At 37.4% G+C, this 23722-nt stretch overlaps 1 protein-coding gene across 4 annotated transcripts in view; it reads left to right on the forward strand.

Moving 5' to 3' along the window:
* STUM (stum, mechanosensory transduction mediator homolog) overlaps positions 1 to 23722 on the forward strand; it is a 39981-nt gene that overhangs the window by 10640 nt on the left and 5619 nt on the right. Inside the window, exon 2 of one of the 4 annotated variants that reach the window (XM_087934366.1) lies at positions 6327 to 6906. In XM_087934366.1, the coding sequence (XP_087790492.1) occupies positions 6327 to 6346 (20 nt within the window). In that variant the 3' untranslated portion in view covers positions 6347 to 6906. Of the gene's footprint in view, positions 1 to 6326; positions 6907 to 20185; positions 20382 to 23722 lie in introns of those variants that run through there. The other 3 variants (XM_026695662.2, XM_087934355.1, XM_087934382.1) reach the window with 3 other exon arrangements.

The following is a 23722-nucleotide window of genomic DNA, read 5'->3' on the forward strand; positions in this document are numbered from 1 at the left end:
TTTTAAAGGAATCAGCTTCAAAGGAATCAACTTCTGAACCATGGTCAGAAATTGATCTGACAATGACAAGACAAAGTTACAGTCCCCTGCAATCTTCAGAAGCCCGGGCTTATTATCTAGCAAGATTTTTTAAATTGTGATCTGCAGAATTTCTCTCATGTACACTCAACAGTATGACTCTGGACATCATACAACAAAAACAAACATTTTTAAAAAGTAACCCAATATATAAAATGGTGAATGAGAAAGGACAATAAAAACAACCAGAAGCCAGGTCTTAAGACAAGTAATGTGGGGGCCTGTCATATATTGACTCTTGATCAGGAATTCTGGATTGTTTTAAAAAACATTAATAGATGCCACATCCTAAGAAATGTTTAAAACCTGATCTAGGCAATATGGTAGCAATATAGCATTAAATATACCTCCTGGTAAACATATTTAGTATAAATATAAGGATTTGGCTAGAAAAGAACAGATCAAGAAGCATCATTCTGTTATATTGTCCCAGATTTCTGCTTCTGAAATGTTAAGTCATTAATTCATCCTTCCTCTCATTCACCTGTACAGGTGAGCCATATGATGTTGGAATGATTTCTTTTCTCTGGGTATAATGTCTTTGTGCTGTGACAGGACTTCAAAAAGAGCTATGAAGCCTGTATACTGAGTAGAATAAGAGCAAAATATAAACGAAGGTACTGTGCACACATATTCACTCAGAGAACTGTTTAATGGATGAAAAAGCAATATTTTCCTGACAAGTTTGTTTTTAAAATCCTGGTTTTAAAGGCACAGTTGGGATTTGTTCCCTAGCAACATTGTACATCTAAGGCTTGTGAATGATTGCCAATATTGTGAAAAGCTGCACAGAACAGTGAAGCAATTGGGAATGTGGGGGTGAGAACAGTTAAATGAAAAGGTACGATGAAAGAAATTGTCAAATATTTTATCAGAAAACATTTTTAAATAATGGTCAGGTACATTAAGGCTTAGAGAAGCAATAATTATTTCATTGACAGCTTATTCACATAACCACTTTTTCATAACCAAAAATTAATATATTATTGAAGCAACTGAATAACATCACAACTGTACAGCTGTTGAAAATCTATGGAAAAAATAAGATGGGCTATGTTAGTAACTGCCAATATTAGGCAAGGAAAGCAGTTTCTTCTTAGGAATGATCCTGACTTTCAGAAATGATTGTTGCAGGTGTTGAAGGATCTTGAGAATGGTTCCTGAAAGCAGAATGTAATTTGAAAGAATAATGTTATTCTTTGTATAAGAGGTATAAAGAGGAAGCTTATATGCAGCTTAAAAAGCGTCTTTGTTTCCTACTTCTACAGATAAAGAGAATTAGATTCAGAGATCAAGTAAAGAAAAAGACTCTATATGAATTTTTTAAAATATAAGTTTTAATCTTCCATTTTCAAATACTGGAGATTATGCTTCTGGGAGTAGATTCTTATGATTTTGGGGGGGCTTGGTTCTATTTCATACATTTGACAAATTTGTCCAGTAAGATGGAAAGCAAATACATGTGCAGATAAAAAGCAAACTTTCTCAAGTGATTTTAAATTGGCCAACATGTATTGTAAAAGCTGTATCTGCAAATTGAAAAAATAAGTGATAGGTTTCCCAAATTTGCATATATTCATGCTATTATATTATTCCCTTTCAGGCTATATAAATCACAGAAGGAGATTTAGAAATAGTAAGCCCAATAGTAAGAGATAAGAATATAATGAGATGATAACTCTAGGTTTCACTCTTTATGTAAAATTTGCATTAGTTCATCATTTTTCCTATACTAGTTTTCAGATTTGGTACTTAGTGAACAGTTCTTAAATCTGGCTATGAAAGAACTATATTAAACAACACACTTCTAACATCCCTACAAGGAAAGATCAAACATCTCTTACTGTCCAATGTTGTATGATTTGCGAACAATTCCATATATTCCACAAAATTCTACAAAATATTCCATAATTCAAGCTGATTTGTTTAGATTCATAAACAGGAAGAGGACAGCATTCTTCAGAAGCGTCTAATTGAAAAATAAAGCATTATAAGCAGTTGTGATGACCCAGGGTGGGATACAAAATAAACAAAGTCCCAAAAATAACAAGCCCCTTTTATTCCTTCACTTTGCTTCAAAGCTCCAAATATCCTTGACTGGAGACAAAAAAACTCCCCCACAAACAATTACGGAAAGGAGGAAATGGCATTTAAACTAAAACTTCCAATATTTGAGGGGCTGCCACAGAGAAGAAGGGGTCAAGCTATTTTCTAAAGTGCCTGTAGGCCAGACGAGGAATAATGGATGGAAACTGAACAAGGAGAGATTTAACCTGGGAGAAAGGAGAAACTTTCTGACAGTGAGAACAATCAATCAATGGAACAGCTTGCCCTCAGAAGTTGTAGGAGTGCCATCACTTGAGACTTTCAAGAAGAGATTGGATTGCCATTTGTCAGAAATGGTGTAGGGTCTCCCACTTGGGCGGGGGGTTGGACTAGATGACCTACAAGGTCCCTTCCAACTCTGATTATCTGTTATCTGTTATCTCTTACAGCCCTATTATAAGGATCCCTAATCTTGTATCTGTGGGCACATGTCAATTATTAAGAACCAGAATAGCTCTTACAAAATAGTTACTTTGATACACCTAGGTTCTCATTTATTGATTTGTTTAATAAAATGTGAAATGAAAGGGTCAGTCAGATGGACCCAAAAACGTTGCAGTCATTGTAGAGGAGTAGTAATTCCATGTCTACAGCTTTTGAACTCTTCAGTATTTTAGATATAATCCTCCAAGGGAAGCATACATTGAACTGGTTTTGCCCTGAACTCAGGCCAATTGAGATACAGTATATTATTTCTTATTTTCTTTTGAGAATCTAATTCTGATCGTTTAAGTCTGTTTCAGTCTCGTGATAACAGGAGATGTTTTTTTGTTTTAAGAATAGTGTCTGCATTAAAACTCAGTTACCTTTTCCATGATTTCATTTACTTGTCTCTTTTTTCTTTTGAATACATACTTCCACTATCAAATTATTAGATTTTTACAATTTTAATATTGTTAAAATTATATTTTTATTCTGTAGTGCAAAAATCGGAAACTGCATACTATGTAGCCAATGGAACTACACCTGGATGATTCTGTGGTTCACATAAAAATGTCCTGTTCTAATCAAGGAGTGAGAGAAAAAACATACTACTGCATCTGTTGAAAAGTTAAGACTATTCAGTACTTAAATGCAGTTTCAGTGCCGGCCTATACTGGTTCTCTTGCAATTACTTTTTCTAAATTATCATTTCATATAAGCTGTTTCCTTTATATTTCCAATTGTTAACTGAGTTACTTCTACTATTCTCTTATTGTTTCTTATCTTCCATTTTCATAATTTTTCTGAATCAATTCCAGTTCTGCATTTCTGAATATTTTTGTTCTGGTAATTAATCCCCTTTGATCTGCTAATTGTTATTCAATGATATTTGAATCTGGATAAATTCTTTTCAATGTTCAAAGGTTTGGTTTAAGAACCCTGCTTTGGTTGTTCTGATTTACAATACAGATTGCCATGATTTTCATGCCCAGTATACTTTTGCCTTTTCTGTGGTTTTTGTTCTTCCAGTAATCCCGAAGGTGCTTTTTCGGGAGGCAAATTGGACTTTCTTGTTTTTTCTTTGAAGACATTTAGCTTCTCATCCAAGAAGCTTCTTCAGCTCTGACAGGATAGTGGGGAATGGAAGGATTTATATTCCTCGCAAACAGCTGGTCATTTGAATTCATTTAGAGCAGGGGTGTCAAATTCGTATCGTCATGGCATCATCACATGACATATCTCAACTTTTTTCCCCTTTGCTAAACTAGCTATGGGCGTGGCCAGAATGTGACACACCATTCAAAGGGTGTCCATCTCAAACTGTATAGCTAAAAGTCTGTAGAGATTCTCAGTCATCCAGATCATGGTTGCTCCAGGATAGGACTTTTAGCTATACAATTTGGGATGGAGACCCTTTGAATGGTGTGGGACTAGTAATGGATTTCCAGAGAAAAAAAAATAGCAGAATACAGGAACCAGGAGCACTACTCAGGTGACACAGATAAACCTCCAAATGCTTCAACAACACTCTAAAAGGATGTAAATGACCAGCTGTCTGCAAAGAATATAAACATCTTTGAAGCATCTTCAAAGAAAAAACAAGAAAATCCAGTTGCCTCCTGAAAAAGCACCTTTGGGACAACCATGACCTGAATGACTGAGAACTTCTACAGACTTCTTCCAGTAATCCTACAGCCATATTTCTTCTTTCAACAGATGCCCGGGAAGTCTGATATCTGATGCAGTACTTGTTGATTTAGACAATGTCTGATCTGATATAAAATTCATTTTGTTTTCTCCCCATATTAAACGGATCGCTGAATATCCTTAGTCTGGCTCTTCTGCTAAGACCTTTCTGGCATAGGTGACTGTTCTGATAGATATAGTACAGCCAGCATAGTTCTGAACCTTATCAAAGCATCACAAGCCCCTTCCCTATGGCAAGGAAGTATTGTTTCCCTACTTATTTCCCTCTGGGGGTTTTATCTTTTAGACAGTGCAGTGGGGTGCATCAGTTCATCCATTTGAATCTCCAATGACTTGAGCTAAAACAACCAAGAAGAAATTTCCTGACAATAAGAACAATCCATTAATGGAAGGACTAGTTTCCAGAAGTTGTGATTGCTCCATCACTGGATGCTTTCAAGAAGAGATTGGACAACCATATGTCCGGAATGATATAGGGTTTTCTGCTGGAGCAGAAGGGGTTGGTCTGGAACAGGGGTGTCAAACTCGATTTCATTGAGGGCCACAAACACAGGGTTGTGTTTGATCTTGGGGGGACTAGGGGGGACATGGCCAGGGTGGGCAGGCCACTCATGTCAGAGGTGCCTGAGTGCTCTGCCAGCAAAAATGGGCTCCCAAGCTCCATTTTCTCTGGCAGAGGCACTGCGGGCCGTTCCTTTGCTGTTTTCAGGGTGGCCCCACGGGCCAGATTTAAACACTCTGCAGGCCAGATTCGGCCTGCGGGCCTTGAGTTTGACACCCCTGGTCTACAAGATCTCCTTCCAACCTTGCTATTCTATGTTCTAACATAATCCCCTCTGTAGTTAAGCTCTTGTAACTCAACTGACTGGAGAAATGATTTGACCCAGCCACCTTTAGTTTACAGCACCAGGCAAGCGTTAATAACTATTGTTCTGCAATACAATTACTAGTGTAGGTAGTTCTAGAAGGCATTAGAAACCAACTGGGCAGTAAGAATTTTATTTTAAAGCTGGCATGCCTGTTTGTGTGTGTGTTAACTTTTGTGTATAAATTTATCTTAACTTTCTGTGTGTATGTGTATAACAAGACATACCTCCATGAAGGAAAGCACCTGGGAATTGTTTTCCCAAAATAGAATGCTGGATGGCTGAGCAACAGGGGAATAATTCAGTTGGAGGACAAGGTAATTACTGTCTGGATTCAATATCTCATAAGTTTTGCCAAATTATCTCAAATGCTATAGCATTTTAGCATATAAAACAATATATTCTGGAACATTTCTAATTAATTTTCTTATTAATCAAATTGTTTTTGTTTGTGCAGACACTGAACATTTTCCAGAGCCAGCTATGTTTATAAATATCTGTAGTATTTCAGGTGCTGCTATAAAAAAAAGAAAGTGATAATAATAATGATTTCTTAATCTTATTAGAATATTAGTGTAATGCTTTTAATACAGTTTCTCAGAATGGATTTTTTTGTTTAGTATTTAATAGATGGATTACTATGATTGAGCTGCATAATAAGCATATGTGTTATGAAGCTAATTTTGTTCTGAATATCTGTATACTTATTATATATTTACTGTCCAAATTCATACAGTTGTGAACTAATACAATTATACAGTAAAAGTATACACTATTTTTGTAAACTTTTTCCCATATATTTTAGGAATTATATAAAGGGTATTATTTTGTACATAAAATAGCATCTTTGTGCTAGTTTTGTAGCTTTTATGTGTCTATGCATGTCTTCCAATGCCAGAACTAGGAATGGAGAGAACCATGTTCCTTCATCCCAGAATTACGCTTTGGGCCACTCATTCTCTTTCTTCACATCTACTTCAACTAGTTGTTTGTGGCAAAATGTAGGTAGAAGTTGTGCTCTGAAGGTTACCCAATTCTTTAATAGGACAGAAACAAAATAAATAAATGAAATGTGTGTAATTAATAACAGAATTGGAAGGGACGTTGGAGGTCTCCTAATCTAATCCAATCACACTCTCATTTCAGATACCATTTCAGACAAATGATTGTCCAATGTCTTCTTGAAAACCTTCAGTGTTTGGTATGAAGATATTTCAGTTCACCACTTATAAAGTCTTCCATAGGTTTTTCAAAGAACTGGAGAAGACAAGATAGAATTTCATAGTATCAAATAGTATAAATTCTACAAAATAAGGTTCAGGTAACTTTATTACAAGGTTAAAGCTTTGAAAGGTTAGTGCTGGCCCACCTGAAAACCATCACAGATGCTCTGTTTACCTCTTGCAGTTTGCCTACCAAGCAAATAGATCGGCAGATGATGCTGTTAATATGGTTCTGCACTACATCCTACAACATCTTGAATCTCCAAGGACTTATGCAAGAGTCCTTTTTGTAAACTTCAGCTCAGCATTCAATACCATCATTCCAGATGTTTTTCTCACTAGACTGATAGAGCTAACCATGCCTGACCTCACTTGTAAGTGGATCATAAGTTTTCTAACAGAAAGAAAGCAGCTGGTGAAGCTAGGCAAAATCACATCAGATACCTGTTCAATTAGCACACCCACCAACTCAAGCTATGTGCTCTTTCCACTTCTCTTTCTATACCAATCCCTTTGTTAAAGATTTTAAGACAAGCCCTCCTATTCTACCATCTGTTACAATACTTGATAACACTGTATCAATAGTAGAGATCTGCAAGGTTCTTTAGAACCTTTCTAGGTTCTATAATCTCAAGACTTAAAATGGACACCTAACTTCAAAAATGTCATCAAAAAAGCAGAACAAAGAACATTGTTCCTGTGCCAACTCAGAAAGTTCAGGCTGCCCAAGGAGTTGCTGATACAGTTCTACAAAGGAATTATTTGCACTTCTGTAACTGTCTGATTTGGCATTGCAACCAAACAAGACAGTCACAGATTTCAACAGATAGTTAGAACTGCAGTAAGAACAATTGCTACCAGCCTGCCTTCCACCGAGACCCTGTATATTTCATGAACCAGAAAGAGAGCTGTGAAAATATCTATAGACCCCTTACATCCTGGACATAAATTCAAGATGATGTTATAGGGTATTACATGTCAAAACAATTAGACTCCAGGACAGTTTTTCCTCCATGCCATCGTTTTGCTGAACAACTAATTCCTACAACACTGTCAAACTACTAAGTAGGGCTGCACTACTGTTATCATCTTTTCTATTACCCATTTCCTTCTCTCCTTATAACCTGTTCTGTTCTATCCTATTCTATCCTAAATGTAGGATAGGATCCTACATACATCCTTTCCAACAGGATGTTTTTTCACAATACTTTTTTCACAATCCTAGATCCTTTCTCTTATGAAGATACGTAGAATTTCAATTCCAACTATTTTGCAGTTTTAATACATGGGCAGTGACAAGAAGATATTGACAAGAAGATCAGAAGTACACTTAGATCTCAACTTACAGCCATTCATATAGTGACTATTTGAAGTTACAGTGGCACTGAAAAAAGTGACAATCATTCCTCACTCTTTCAACCATTGCATTCCCACAGTCTTATGAAGATATGTAGAATTTCAATTCCAACTATTTTGCAGTGTTAATACATGGGCAGTTTGGGGGATATTGACAAGAAGATCAGAAGTACACTTAGATCTCAACTTACAGCCATTCATATAGTGACTGTTTGAAGTTACAATGGCACTGAAAAAAGTGACAATCATTCCTCACTCTTTCAACCATTGCATTCCCACAGTCAATATGATCAAAAATTGGGTGCTTGGCAACCTACTTGTATTTACGATGGTTGCAGCACCTGGTCATGTGATCGCCATTTCCCAGCTGGCTTCTAACAAGTGAATAGGGGAAGTTGGATTCATTTAACAGCCACGTGATTCACTTAATAACTGCAGTGATTTGCTTAGTAACCATGGTTAAAAAGGTTGTAAAATGGGCTACAACTGATTTAACAACCACTTTGCTTAGCAATGGAAATTTTGGGCTCAGCTGTGGTCATAAGTCAAGGACTGTATGTATAGGAAGAATATCTTCTTTTGCATTTCTAATATCTTAGCTGATAATGTGAGGTCATGTGTTTGCAAAAATACAAATTTCTAATTTCATAACTTTTTGTGCTTTAATACTAATCCTGAAAAACTTTGTATTTCTTTTCTTATAAGTTACCCTGTTTCTGAAATATTTGTGTAAAACATAAAGCTTTTCTCTGACTAATATAACTAGTTGGATAATGAAATGTCTGCAAGCAAACAATCAAGTTCAGAGAGCACCAAGAACTCAAAAATTCAACCCTGAGCTATAAAAGATTCTCTTCCACTAATAATGCAGCTGTCTTGGAAGACTGGGATATTAACAATACTATGTTGTCAAGCATCTTTAGGGGCTTTTTCCAATGAGTTTCTTTCAAGTCCTCTTTTCTGCATGCATTCACTGAGAAATACCAGGGGAAGGGGACTGACCTTGGGAGATTTACCTAGTAATTTCTTTATACTTTATAATAGAAAATGCTCCTTTTTAATGCAACTAACAATTTGTTATTTTTATCATTCGTATATCTTAATATTATTGACATTATTGACACATGAAGTTTTCACTTGCTTTACAGTTAACACTTTTAATCTGCTTTTGCCTTTTATCAGCTTTTAAGCTTTTATTTAGCTCCGATTAGATGTTGCTCTGGAAATTGCTAATCAGAAAGGTAGTATGTTTGCTACTGTGCAGACTCCGTAGAAGCTCAGGGTTGGTCTCTTAATATTCTCTGAGCTTGCTTCTTTTCTTGTAGCACAATTTGAAACTCATGGTGAGCATGAGTTGTCTGTTTTAGAGGAAAGTGCCCTATAAATGTCCATGTATTTTCATTTCATGGTGATGACTTTTGTTTTTCTTCACATTTCCCCTGCTGTGCAGCTTTTCAGGGTTTTTTTTCCCCCTGCAAAAAGTACACCAAGTGGGCAGAGTATTGGCTACAGTAGCTGCTATTAGTGACAAGGGGGTCATGTTTTAACTGCCCCATTAAGAAAATAAGCACTCGCCTTTGCTAATCAACTGGAAAATCTTTCTGGTCAGAGGAGAAGCAAATTGCACATTTTTACTGCTTAATCCTGTATTGAAATGGCCCTGGAATAATAATCTTGAAACGATTTGTTACACTGGCTTGAACTTCTGTACAAATGACAGAAAACTTCTGTTTTAGACTTGTTAGGAAAGAGGATTGTTACTGGATGTGAAGGCTGGATTGTTTAAAAATTTGACATCTGTATGTTTGTGATAAAAGCAAAGAGGTTTGCGTTGTTTTCACAACATTTAAAGGGTTTAAATAAATGAATCATAGAGCAACGAACTTTTTTTAAATACTGAGACTATTCTGTGGTGTTCTTATGTCAGGACATTTTAAGATTGTAGCAAAATCTATTGATGTTTCTTTGCCCTTAATAAATCAACCAGTCCAACCCCAACAGTGTGGCCAGATAGGTTAACATTTCATTTCTGTCCATCTACTTTTAATCTGGTCCAGAAATAGCCGTTTCAAAAGAAACCTGGGATGGGATGCATTGCAAAGATATAGCTTGAAAGATGATGCCAGCATGAATGGCAGCTGTTTGAATCTGAATGGAAACCCCATCATATTCTCATTAGAGAAAGCAGATGAAAAGCACATTGTCAGCTATGGCTTGATAATAATAATAATCTGATGCACTGAGTATTAGGCCAAATTCCAATAGCTCACTGGGCACCGCATATATTTTATTTTGTCAGTAACCCTTTGATTCTAATATAGCTGAAAAAGATGAAACCTTGGAGCCCGTATTGTGGAGTCAGCAGGTAAAAAGTTTTGGTTCATGCCTTTCCTTCTCTGCATATTTAATTATTACTTCTGATTGATCTTACCACAGGGTAACTCTGGGCGGCTTACAATCATAAAAAGATAAAAACTATACAAAAGCTAAAAGACATACATAAAATACTGTGAAGATCCAAATACTCTGGCCCAATTAAAAACTTGGTAGGGCAGGAGCAGGATGGGAGGAGGAGGGAAGGCGAGGTAGGATCTGTTAATTGATCATCTCCACTGTGATGCTCCCCCTTGGGGCCCCAAGCTAACTGGCAGAGCCAGATCTTTAGGGTCTTACAGAAGGTTGGAAGGATTGCAAGAGGCTCCAAAGGGCAGGTGCAAGGGCAGAGAAGACTCTTCTCCTGGACTTGTCCAGACAGATTACTTGTGCCAATGGGATCAGCAGCATGCCTACTGTACTGGCAGGGATGGGGCAGGCCAATCCCACTGGGATGAGATGGTCCCTCAAGTCTTCAAAAAGTCTTTTATAGACCAATCAGCCTAACATCAGTACCCGGGAAGATACTGGAAAAGATAGTAAAAAAACAGATCTGCCAAACAAGTAAAGTAATAACTAGCAGTCAGCACAGGTTTGTTAAGAACAGATCATGCCAAACTAATCTTATTTCATTCTTCAACATAGTGACTAAATTAGTAGACCAGCAAAATACTGTGGACATAATATATTTAGATTTCAGCAAGGCATTCGACAAAGTAGACCACAACCTACTTCTTAGTAAGTTAGAAAAAAGTAGAATAGATAGCACCAACATTAGATGGACTTGCAACTGGCTGACAAATCGTACTCAACAAGTAGTCCTTAATGGATCTAAGTCTACATGGAGGGAAGTAAACAGTGGGGTGCCACAAGATTCTGTCTTAGTCCCAGTACTCTTCAATATCTTAATTAATGACTTAGATGAGGGAATAGAAGGGGAACCTACCAAATTTGCAGATGATACTAAACTGGCAGGAATAGCTAACATCCAAGAAGATAGGTTCAAGATCCAGATGGCTCTTGACAGACTAGAACACTAGGCCGTATCTAACAAAATGAAATTCAATGTAGAGAAAAGTAAAGTCCTACATTTAGGCAAGAAAAACCAAAAGTACACATATAGACTGGATGAACCCAGGCTCAATAGCAGTAACTGTGAGAGGGATCTTGGAGTCTTAGTGGACAACCAGCTAAATATGAGCCAGCAGTGTGCAGCAACAGCCAAAAAAGCTAATGCAATCCTAAATTGCATTAACAGGGATACAATTGAGATCAAGTGAGGTACCAATACCACTCTATTAAGCCTTAGTAAGACCACACCTAGAGTACTGCATCCAGTTTTGGTCACCACATTATAAAAAAGATGTTGAGACTCTAGTACAGAGAAGAGCAACCAGGATGATTAGGGGACTGAAGATTAAAACATATAAAGAATGGTTACAGGAACTGGGCTTGGCTAGTCTAGTGAAGAGAAGGATCAGGGGAGACATGATAGCAGTCTTCCAATATTTGAGGGGCTGCCACAGAGAGGAAGGGGTCAAGCTATTTTCTAAAGCGCCTGTAGGTCAGACAAGGAATAATGGATGGAAACTGAACAAGGAGAGATTCAACCTGGAAATATGGAGAAACTTTCTGACAGTGAGAACAACCAACCAATGGAACAGCTTGCCCTCAGAAGTTGTGGGAGCGCCATCACTTGAGACCTTCAAGAAGAGATTGGAGTGCCACTTGTCAGAATGGTGTAGAGTCTCCCACTTGGGTGGGTGGTTGGACTAGATGACCTATAAGGTCCCTTCCAACTCTGATTATCTGTAAGTAATCTGCATCCATGCCACAATGGGCTCTAAAGGTTATTACCAACACTGAATTGCACCCGGAAGCAGACTAGCAGCCAATGCAGCTCATGGAACAGTGGTGTTACATGGGCCACCCTTGGGGCCCCAAGAATTGTCTGCACCGCCACACTGTGCACCAGTGGTGGGATTCATATTTTTTTACTACTGGTTCTGTGGGCGTGGCTTTGGTGGGAGTGGAAGGGGAAAGATACTGTAAAATCTCCAGTCAGAGGTGGTATTGGCCGCTTCTCCAAACTATTCAAAATTTCCGCTACCGGTTTTCCAGAACTGGTCAGAACCTGTTGAATACCACTTCTGCTGTGTACCAGCTGTAGCTTCCGAATGCTCTTCAAGAGTAGATTGCAGAAACTATGTCAAATTTGGAATCTCTTAAGATTTAACCTTTTAAAAATAAATGTTTTCGAGGAACCCACACCATTTTATAAGATCAAGATGACATCCACTTTCTGAAAAGATTGCTGATCTATGCCATGATAGCAAGCACTGTGCTTAAATATCACCTGTCTACCACACTAAAATATACAGGGCTATTTCTTAATCTCTTTTACCATTATCTGCCACTTGCTCTTAGTGGGATATTTTTGTTATAAGAAAAATACTGTCAAGAGTTCAATATTATAGGAAAGAGAGGTTTAATTAAGTAATATCAACATTCTGGATTTAAGAGTTTTTTAAAAAAAAATTTTTATTGATTTTTAAAAACAAACCTAAACAAAACACAAAAACATCAAGCTGCCTTCCATAGGTGTACATACAGTGTGCCGGTTGGTTTACAAATTGTTTTGTGCTTCCATTTCGTAGTCTTCAATTACAATTACATTACATATAATCTCATATTGTCAATCAAAAACTCAATACCTTAGTATCATTATTAATCAATCATTTGACTATACTTTTATTCATTCATGTTTTACAAGATAACCATAATTTACTTAATTTATTGTATAACAGTTCATATTATCATCCCAAATCTATCCTAAAATCATTTTGTAGTTATAATAAGAAAGAAGTACATCTTTATATATTTATTATCTTCTAGAAATCTACATATTTCATTACTGTACTTTGTTATCTAACCATTGATAGAAAAGATCCCAAATTTTATAAAATTGTTTATCCTCTTGTTCTCTAATTTCAAATGTCAATCTACTCATTTCAGCACATTCCAATATTTTCTTAATGATTTCCTCCTGTGATGGTATCTTCTCATTTTTCCAGTTTTTAGCAAATACAATCCTAGCCGCTGTTAATACATTTACAATCAAGTATTTCAAGTCTTTACTATATATTTCAGGTAAAATTCCCAATAAAAATATCTCTGGTTTCAAGTCTATATGTTTTTTCGTCATTTTCTCCAACCACATGTGGATTTTAGTCCATATTTTTTGACATCCGCACAGGTCCACCACATATGGTAAAATGAGCCAGGTGTCTGATGTGGATTTAGAGTTTTTGTGTGCAAAGCCTTTTGTAACCTGAAGGATACTACAAAAGAAGATAATACACAATTCTGCAAAGTACGTTAGAAAAAGTCCTTTGAGTCGAATATCCTCCAGGCAGTCTTTGTTATTTTCTCTCTTGTGTTATTCTATTCTCCAGTTTGATTCATGGTGTTCAAAATTTAAGTGGGATTGTGAGAAGACTGTTTGACATAAAAGGGAGCTCCAAAGAACTTGATATTAATATCTGCTTTTTAAATAAGTATAAGAATAAAGCCAGAGGTATTGTGGACATGTTTGACTTGCTTTAATTTCCAAAACGTTTATTCCCCTAATCTGAAAAATAAAAGCCCAGGCAAGTTGTATCTCAGTCTCAGTTCAGAATTTCTTTATTAGTTAAATTTTGACCGGTCCCATTTTTTAAAAAAATTGTTACGTTTATATAAAAACAGCAAGTACAGGTAGTCCTCAACTTACAACCATTCAATTATTGAAGTTACAATCACCTGAAAAAATGAATTATGACTGTTTTTTACACTTATGACCACTGGAACATTCCCATAGTCACATGATCAAAATTTGGATGCCTGACAACTGGTTCATATTTATGACAGTTGCAGTGTCCCAGGGTCATCTGATCATCTTTTGCAATTTTCTGTCAAGCAAAGTCAACAATTGCAATAATTCACTTAATTGTGGCAAGAAACATCATAAAAATGAGACAAAACTCACTTAACAACTGTCTTGCTTAGCAACAGAAATGTTGAGCTCAGTTGTGGTCATAAGTTAAGGACTACCTATATCTGTTTCAATAACAACAATTGGAATCGATCACGTCTACTACACATTTTTTCTTACTTTGTCTTTTTTCTTTGGCTGCCTGTATTTTGAGCTATTGTTAGATCCTGTATTTTTATCATAACTATTAGCAAATGAAAATTTGTTGTTGATTTTACCTTTGATTTCTTTGATGATATTTTGGTAGCCTCTGCCATGGAAATAGTTCATTTGTTGATTTTTATTTACACACAGGATTAGGAGAAATAAGCCATTTTAGATTTAACACAAATTGGTTGGTATTATTGACAGACCAGCAGTAGGAATCTAGGGTTCTATGCAAGTGCTCTTTTCATCCATGACTGCATAAGCTGGCCTTCTACATTTAAATCATGTGATGTATCCTTATGTTGAATCATCTTCAGTTAATAAATGAAGCAAGATAGATGGATTCAAGTTAAAATAGTGATGGGTGCACTCTTGGAAGACCTGAAATGGGTTATCATGGACAAAATCTATATTCTGTATGTGTTTTACTTGATAGCATATAATCAATTTTAGTCAAGGTAAGGCTATTGCTTAAATGTGAGAAATCCTTTACTAAGTAGTGGTTTTTGTTATTATTATTAATTTAGCTTATATGGCCACCCATCTTGCCATAGCAACTGTAGGTAGCTAACAGCGTATAAATACACAATACAAAAAGCATTAAACAGCAACACATACAGCCAAAATAAAAAACATTTTATAGTAAAATCATAACAGCTACTACATAGACTCAAACTAACCATGTGACACCCATGCCCAGGAACACATTGGTGTCTTCAAAGTCTTCCAAAAAGCCATTAGATCATGCCCAATTTAATTTCAGGGGTTGCAATATTCCATTTAATTGTAGAAAATATATGTCAAAAAATTAAGATACGTCTTTGCCTATTTAGATGTAATGTCTGCAGCAGAAATGTGTTTCTGAGCCTGGAATTGTCAGTATCCTTACATGTCAAAACCTAGAGATGGGATAATAGCCCAGCTGTTTTTATTTCAAAGGATTTCTAAAAAGTTGTGACTTTCAGAGTAAACCAAGCTGTATTGTCAGCAGTTTCATATGTTGCTGGTCTGTAATTCTGCAGTCCAGCATATTTTTTGTATTTTGTTTCATATTTTGCTGGACTATATTATTTGAACTGTGGGTGAAGAATTGTTGCTGAAATATTTTTGCATTCAAGATTATTTTTCTGCACAACTGCTTAATTGTGGAGGTAATTATATGGGTGGGCCTTATTGAAACCATACTTTCCGATCCTCCCAGCTTTAGATGCATTTTTTTTAAAGAAACTAAGGCAACTTTTATGAAATGTAAGGGGCTAAATATCCTTTGTCTCTCTCCTTCAGAAATCTAGCACATTTGAAGAATCAATTAAATATTTAAATATTGATTTGCAGGTTTTCTCTGTGTACTTTGTTTCTGTCATCCAGATACAAACTTCCTCATAGCGTCAGAAGCAATACAGCCCAGCCAAGCCTATGCAGGTAGTCCTCAACTCATGACTGCAATTGAGCCCAAAATTTATGTTGCTAAGTGAGAAATTTGTTAAGTGACTTCTGCCACATTTTACAACTTTTCTTGCCACATTTGCTAAGTGAATCATTGCAGTTGTTAAATTAGTAACACGGTCAAGTTAGGTGGATCTAGCTTCCCCATTGACTTTGCTTGTTAGAAGGATGCAAAAGGGGATCAAATGACCCCAGGACGCTGCAAACATCATAAATGTGAGTCACTAGAGCAGCATCCAAATATAAATCACATGACCATGGGGATGTTGCAATGGTCATAAATCTGAAAAATGATCATATGTCAACTTTTTTCAGTGCCATTGTAACTTTGAACAATCACTAAGTGAACTGTTGTAAGTCAAGGACTACCTGTATGTTTCTAGGTCTCCCACTCTTCTACTATAATATTCCCTTATGAAGGAGGATAGCAGAGAACAACTCAGGGATTTCTATTTCATTATATAAAAGCAGAAATCTAAGTTTCTTTTTGCATCCCCACTTGCCTACCAATAAGTTATGCTTGCATAGAATCATGCATTATATCATTAGAGGTCTTGTAGTGCTTGGGTCTGCGTTAAATCTAATGTAACTACAGGCAGAGCATAGAGAAAAATAACTGTTGTCATTTTACACCTGCCAGCCTCAAAAGAATGCAGATTGAGACTGGTGGCATACACTACTGTTTTTGTCTATGGTATATTTAGCGTCTCATCTCAAAATAAGACTCCCTTTCTTTTCCCTTTCAGCTCAGTTAAGAAAGAATGTATGTTTTCTTTGGCTGTCTTCCCTGCTCGTTACAAGAGGGGAAAAAAACAAACAAACTTGATTCTGAGGCGAAATTAATCAGACAGTAATTTGTTAGTTGCACCCAGTCTGGGAAGAGTTATTAAGTAAAATAAAAACAATAAGTGTGAATTCTGATTTTCTCTGAGACAGATTTCTTCCTGTATCATTAGAAAAAGTTGTCTGTTTTTAAAGGTTGTGCGTGTGTGTATGTGTGTGCGTTTGGCATAAATACATTCAACTACTGTCTGTATAAGGTCTTAGTCATCCTAATTTGTATCTCCGTTGGAGAAGTGTGGGAATGAACATTTGGAACAGTAAAGTAACCCAGCGTAGTACCAAGCGAATGGTGAGATACTGAGCCAAAATGCACAGATCAGGCTTACTGCCAGAGCTTGAATCATCCAGCCACTCTACCACTATATTAGTAATTAGGTACTTTGTTTTGTGTTTCATTGACCTCTTTATTCTTTTGAAGGTATAATTTCTTTATTTGCAAAGCAATGAACCGGCAAATTAGAAGTCTGAGACAATAGTGAGATTTTAATCTTTATTTTTCAATCCCTTTTATTACTACATTTTTGCTCATGGAATAAATAGCTATTTCCTTATAAGGATAGGAATGATGTGGTGCACTTTAAAACTTAATTTCTTGTCCTTTTAACAGAGCTTCCCCATGCCTTGTTACATTATCATCAGCAGTTTGTGGGCTGAGATTGGAGGGAGGAGAACATTAAGAACAATGACACTTAGTGGGTAGAGAAGCTTGGGAGCTTCTTTTTTAGACTTTTAACTATGTCAAGCCTTTTTTTAAGGACTTTTCCTCCTTCAAAAGAGTGGGAAAGCAAACTGTCAATGTTTGACATTCTCTGGTTCTGGTATTTCTTGAACAGGCTTTGTGTGTGGGGGGGGGATTTTTAACTTGCTACAGTCATTCCTTAGAAACTAGGGATAGAATAAAAATATTCATTTTATATTTGGATTTTCATATTTTGATTGTACTCATCCCATTATAAAGGCCGATTGATCTGTTTTGGATTTCTTTTAGGGTTTTGCCATTTTATATCATTATGGAATGTGGAGAAGTTATCAAACCAGAAGTTTCCCTGGCAACTCTAGTCTTAAATATTGAATTTCAAAATAGTATATTTACATATAATTTTATTAAGAGTTTTGATTATAATAGTAAAATCTAATAATTTTCTTTATAGCTTTTTACTATCTCTTTCAGTTTGTTCAAGCTTATAAATAGTTTTTCTTTTGTTCAAGGCTTAAAATAAATTCATCACTGAAGGTCTCTAATAGTTTTAAAGTTAATAGGAAATTTCCAAAAGTGATTAGAAAGTAAGGTTTGCAATCTTAGTATCCTTGAAAAGGCTCCTCCTCAGGGGTGGGATTCTACCAGTTCGCACCTATTCCCTAGAACCGGTTGTTAACATTCTAAGCAGTTCGGAGAACCAGTTGTTAGAAGCAATTACTGGCCTAATCCTGTAAGGAAGGCAGGAAGGAAATATTCTGGTGTTGCTTACAGAAACTGCGTCTCCGTTAACCCTTATTACATTCTTGGCAGGACTAGACTTCCTGTCTCAGGAATGTCTCTGGAGTTTTTTCCCCCTCCTTTGCTGGTACTTTGCTTGTGTGGAGTGACCGTTCAAAGTTACAATGGCACTGAAAAAAGTGACTTATGACCATTTTTCACACTTACGGCTGTTGCAGCATCCCTACAGTCATGAGAGGCCAGGCAAGGAGATGCGGGCCTCAGTGTGAGTGATATAGAGTTGGCCACACCCAGCCAATAACATGACCACCAAGCCATGTCCACCCAGTCACATGACCACCAAGCCACGCGCCCACCACCTAAGCCACGCCCACAGAACCGGTTGTTAATAATTTTGAATCCCACCCCTGCTCCTCTGTGGTTGTGAACAAGGTGTCTAGTCCTTTGCCTCCCAGTGCTCCAATTCATAGAAAACCCCTGTCATGTGGTTGGCTTATGAGAAGCAATCATCCAGAGTTTGTGTGGTTGATCTGTCATCCTGTCCTTATATGGAGAGGTTCCAAGGAACTCACAGTTGTCTTCTGTTTGCCATTCATCCCCCAGGAGTCTGTGAATTTCAAAATCATATCTGAATGATCAAGTAAATTTTGAGTTAAATTCTAAATCAGAAATTCAACTAGTTTAATTCTCAACTGCCACATTTTAGCCATATTTAATTAGTGCTTAAATAGAAAATTATTTTGCAAAATAATACTACAACCTTGCTACAGTTTTTTAAAATAATAATGCTGCTTCATAAGCATTTTTAGCACAAATAAGGGAATGACACCCATTCTTTCCACATTATGGAATTATAAATTGGCCCACCAATGGCAGGATGTTTAACTGACTAGTCACTACAGTAGTAACATTAAGTAATATGGATAGGCAATCCAGCTGTATGAAATGCCATAACCTATGGAATCATCTAGACTTCGCTTTTACAATGTGATTTTGTCTTATTTTCTGCACTGTCATTGCCTATTATAATCACTGTTGTTTATTTTGGCTATGTTAATCTTCAGAATCTGCTCCATCCAATAAGTGAGTTTCTTCCAAACATACATAATGAGAGACAATTCTGGTGTGGTCAAAAAAAAATGAGATTTGTACTTGGTTGACCACATGTCTATTTTAATTGTTTTACTTGCTTCAGAATAACTTATTGTACAACTTCTCTTCTAGAGTGGCGTATTTCCCGCCTTGGATTTGATAGCTACTGATTCAATACAGTAATACAATAATGACAGTGCAGAAAATAAGACAAATTGATTCAATAGGAAAATAAAGACCACAGAAACGTGTCACATTGCAGGAAGACTCTCCTGTCGTTCTTCTTCTCCACAAACCACTTTCAATATAAAGTTCCTTTTCTGGGTCTTCTCAGCTCTCTCCCATTCCTGCTGCTCCCTGCTTTGCTTCTGAACTGATTTTGGACATCTGTAGTCTTTGGGAGGTACATGTACAAAGGTGGAAGAGTGGTTTTACACACTTGGGTGATAACAAGATAACACTTAAATAGCAATGCCTAAATTCTTGTCTACTCTCCACATTAGTATCCACAAAACCTACTTGTGTTAGGAAATAGACTCTGAATTTTCAGAAAAGAATCAAAAGAAAGTAAAACTGAAATCTGGCATGCTCTATTAAACAAGCAAATAAATCTGTAGCTCATCTTATAGCCTAATAGCACATATAATCCAGGACTGTTATTGAATTTAATTAGCACCTAACTTCTAGATTTTCTTTCTATGACAATATTATGTGGGCTGATCTGTGGAAATGTTGATTGTGATTTGCTGTGTAGGTAGGAGGAGTAGGCTAAAATTTAATGGGTTTGTTCCTTTCCTATTCTGGGGTCCTATAACAGCTACTACATAGCTTTTTCTAAGCAGTAAATAATATGCTTTTTAATATATTAAAATGCTGCAAAATGTTTTCAAATGTGATTTTTTTTAAAATTTATGTGTGCCTTTTGAAATAAATGCAGATCATTTTTAAGGCTGTGCCTGCCAGTTATTCTACTGTCTTATATGACGGTGCTTCGTGTGATGTGTGTGATCTTTGATTTCTTCTGAGTTTTTAATGCTGATCTTCCTTCCTACAGGGACATTTGTATCAGCTTTCACAGTCTTGTGTGGAGCCCGGACAGATCTCCCTGACAGACACATTTGTTGTGTGTTCTGGTTGAATATTGCAGCAGCTTTGATTCAGATTCTCACAGCAATTGTGATGGTTGGCTGGATCATGAGTATATTTTGGGGGATGGACATGGTCATTCTTGCCAGTAAGTTTTTGTTCATGTTTGTTTGTTATTTTAATTATTAAGTGAGCTTGTGGGATGGGGGTCCGAGTTAGATCAAATAATTCTCTAACAGCTGCAAACTCTTTTTTTGTCTGAGTTGATACCTATCTGTTTGCAGAAACAAGCTAAAGAGAGAAAAAAAACACTTCCTTCTCTTTTTCCCTAATATTTCTTTGACAATACTAGGATATAGGATATAGAGAATAGCTTTTGTCATGGACTGATCTCTAAAACATTTTCCTTCACATTCTACTGGTTTTACAAGTGCACCGTACTTGTTCTCTATACTAATCAAGCAGTTGGCTCCCAGTAACCATAAATGGTGCATAAGGGCAATTATGATTTGTCCATTTTTAAAAAAAATCAGTTTAGCCATCTCAATTACCAAGGGAATTCTAGGCAGTATGCAGCAATGTAATAAAAACAGATTATAACAAACCTAACAAAAAGCAGTGTACCAGTAGAGCTTCTCATTAGGGAAATGTTAATATAATTATATGGCTAAAAATTAAATGTCATAAACGGGGTCACAAAGGAGCCTATCCAGGGGCCTGATCAAAAAGTAAGGTCTTCAAGGCTTTCCTAAAGGCAACTGGGTCCCAAGTAATGCTCTTTCAGAGGGCAGTACAGATATAGAGAAGGGGTCTCTGGGGTCCCGTAAGATAACACTCCTTTCAGTTATGGGACCTGGAACATGCTCACTCTACAATATTTACTAAACAAGCACACAACCAAACCATAGAGAGAAAAAGATACCCATGGAGTTAAGATGAAGGTGCCAACTAGCATGTTGAACTGCAACTGGAAGCCAACTGGTAACCAGTACAGCTTGCGAACTAGAGGTGTCACATGGGTGAGATGATATGCATCTGCAACTACTCATGTTACTTCATTCCAACTGCAGCTTCCAGGAGCAACCCCAACTGGAGCATGCTGTAGTGGTGCAAACAAACAAAAATATCTAAAACCTGAAAGACTATGGGAAGGGCCTCCCAAATCAGAAAGAAGCATACTTGGCTAACTAAATGTATTTGTGCAGAAAGCTCTCTTGGTCATAGCTGCCACTAACCCCGCAAATTGTGCCTGGGTTACTGCAATGCAATTGAGAACTAATATTAGAAAATCTCTAGAACAGAAGGTCCTTGCATCTTCAGCCCTTCAGTGTTGCTAGAATTGTGAAGAAAACTCACCAAGGCTGAGAATGAAAACAAAGTATTTCAAAACATAACTAATGAAGAGCAGATGGTTGTTTTGGTGTCAGGTTTATTTGGGAAAAAATGGTGCTTAGTGCTTTAGTTTGACAATCTGGGAAAAAAGGTTCAATAATTCAGTGATCCCACCTTAATGAATTCATTCCTAAATGTAGGTAGGAATTTTGCTTATTTGGTTTCCAAAGTTCTATATCAGGGGTCCTCAAACTTGGCAACTTTAAAACTTGTAGAATTCTCCAGCCAGCATAGTCCACAAGTCTTAAAGTTGAAGTCCACAAGTCTTAAAGTTGCCAAGTTTGGAGACTTCTGTCTATATCAGTGGTTCCCAAAGTGGGCAGTACCGCCCCCCTGGGGGGTGCCTTAGAGGGGCGTTAAGAGGCAAGGGACCAGCAGTGGGGGCGCTAAAAGGTGGAAGGGGGATGTTGGAGGCGCTGGCCCCTCAGGCTCACCCCATTGACTGTTGCACTGCTCCGGAGCCGGCGCCTTGAATGCGGTGCCGGCGGCTTTGCTTTACTTTCCCAAAGTGCCGCCCTGTCGCATACTGTCTGTCCATCCGTCTGTCCGTCCATCCATCCATCCAAAAGGTCTGTCTGTCTGTTTGCCTGTCTTCCTGTCTGCCTGCCTGCCTGCCTGTCTTTCTATCTACCTACCTACCAATATAGATCTACCTACCTACCTACCTACCTACCTACCTACTTTATCTATTTACCTACCTACCTATCTATCCATACAGCCATCCAAAAGGTGTGTCTCTGTCTTCCTGCCTGCTTGCCTGCCTGCCTACCTACCTACTTTTCTACCTACCTATCTTATCTACCTACCTATCTATCCATACATCCATCAGACAGACATCTGTCTGTCTTCCTGCCTACTTGCCTGCCTGTCTGCCTGCTTATCCATCCATCCATCCATCCATCCATCCATCCATCTATCTATCTATCTTTCTATCTATCTATCTATCTATCTATTATCTCCCTACCTACCTATCAATCTATCTATCTATCTTATCTATCTGTCTGTCTGTCTGTCTGTCTGTCTGTCTGTCTATCTCTATCTCTATCTCTACCTACCTACCTTGGATACATCTATCCAAAAGGTCTGTCTGTCTTCCTGCCTGCTTGCCTGCCTCCTTGCCTACCTATCTATCCATACATTCTTCCAAAGGTCTGCCTGCCTGCCTGCCTACCTACCTATCTACCAATCTATCTATTTACCTACCTACCTGTCTCTGTCTGTCTGTCTGTCTCTCTCTCTCTATCCACCCATCCATCCATGTTCGAAGCGCTGGCCCCACAGGCACATCGGGAAACTAGAGCAAAACCAGTCTGGGAGGGAGGGAGGGAGGGAGAGAGAGAGAGAGAGAGAGAGAGAGAGAGACCTGCTGAAATGAGGCCTAGTTTAGACTGAGGCCCTTTACCACATTGAAGCATCTTTGACTTCTATTACAGGTTTTGTGGACAAAACATGGTCAAGACTATCAGGAAGCTCTCACATTTTGTTGAGGCTTTAAACAGGATCCATTGGATCAGACCTCCACCCTAAAAATTACTTTTCCCCAATGTATTACAGTGCCAATTCTGAAGAAGGCAAAACCAAAATGTACTGGTAAATCACAAGGAGAACACACACATACACACACACTCCCTTCTAACCCTGCTGGAGCAGGTGATTGGACTAGAATAGATATCTCATTATCTTTCTCCTTCCTTCCTCCCTCCCTCCTTTATTTCTTTTTCTTTCTATCCCTTCCTTCCACCCCCTCTTTTTTTGTCTGTCCCTTTTTCTTTTTTTCCCTTTTCTCTTTCTTTTCTTCCTTCTTTCTTTCTCTCTCTCTCTCTCTTTCCCTCTCTCAGGCTCACCCCATTGACTTGGTGCACCGCTCCACTCCGCACATTTGAAAAGTAGAGCAAAGCCAGAGGTCGGTAATTTTTGCTGCAAAGAATCACAAAATCTTCTGGGTCATGCACAAGAAGGGACACAGATGTCAATGCAATTCAGCAACATAAAATAAAGAAATACAAATAAAACAAATCAACAAGAACCAGCAAAGCATCTCTGATTAGATTTTATTCACTACTAGAATCTAATCAGAGATGCTTTGTCGATTCTAGTCCAATGACCTGTTCCA

The sequence above is a fragment of the Pseudonaja textilis genome, chromosome 1, assembly GCF_049901715.1.
Source record: "Pseudonaja textilis isolate UNSWEBS1 chromosome 1, rPseTex1.2, whole genome shotgun sequence".
In the NCBI taxonomy this organism is placed as follows: Eukaryota; Metazoa; Chordata; class Lepidosauria; order Squamata; family Elapidae; genus Pseudonaja; species Pseudonaja textilis.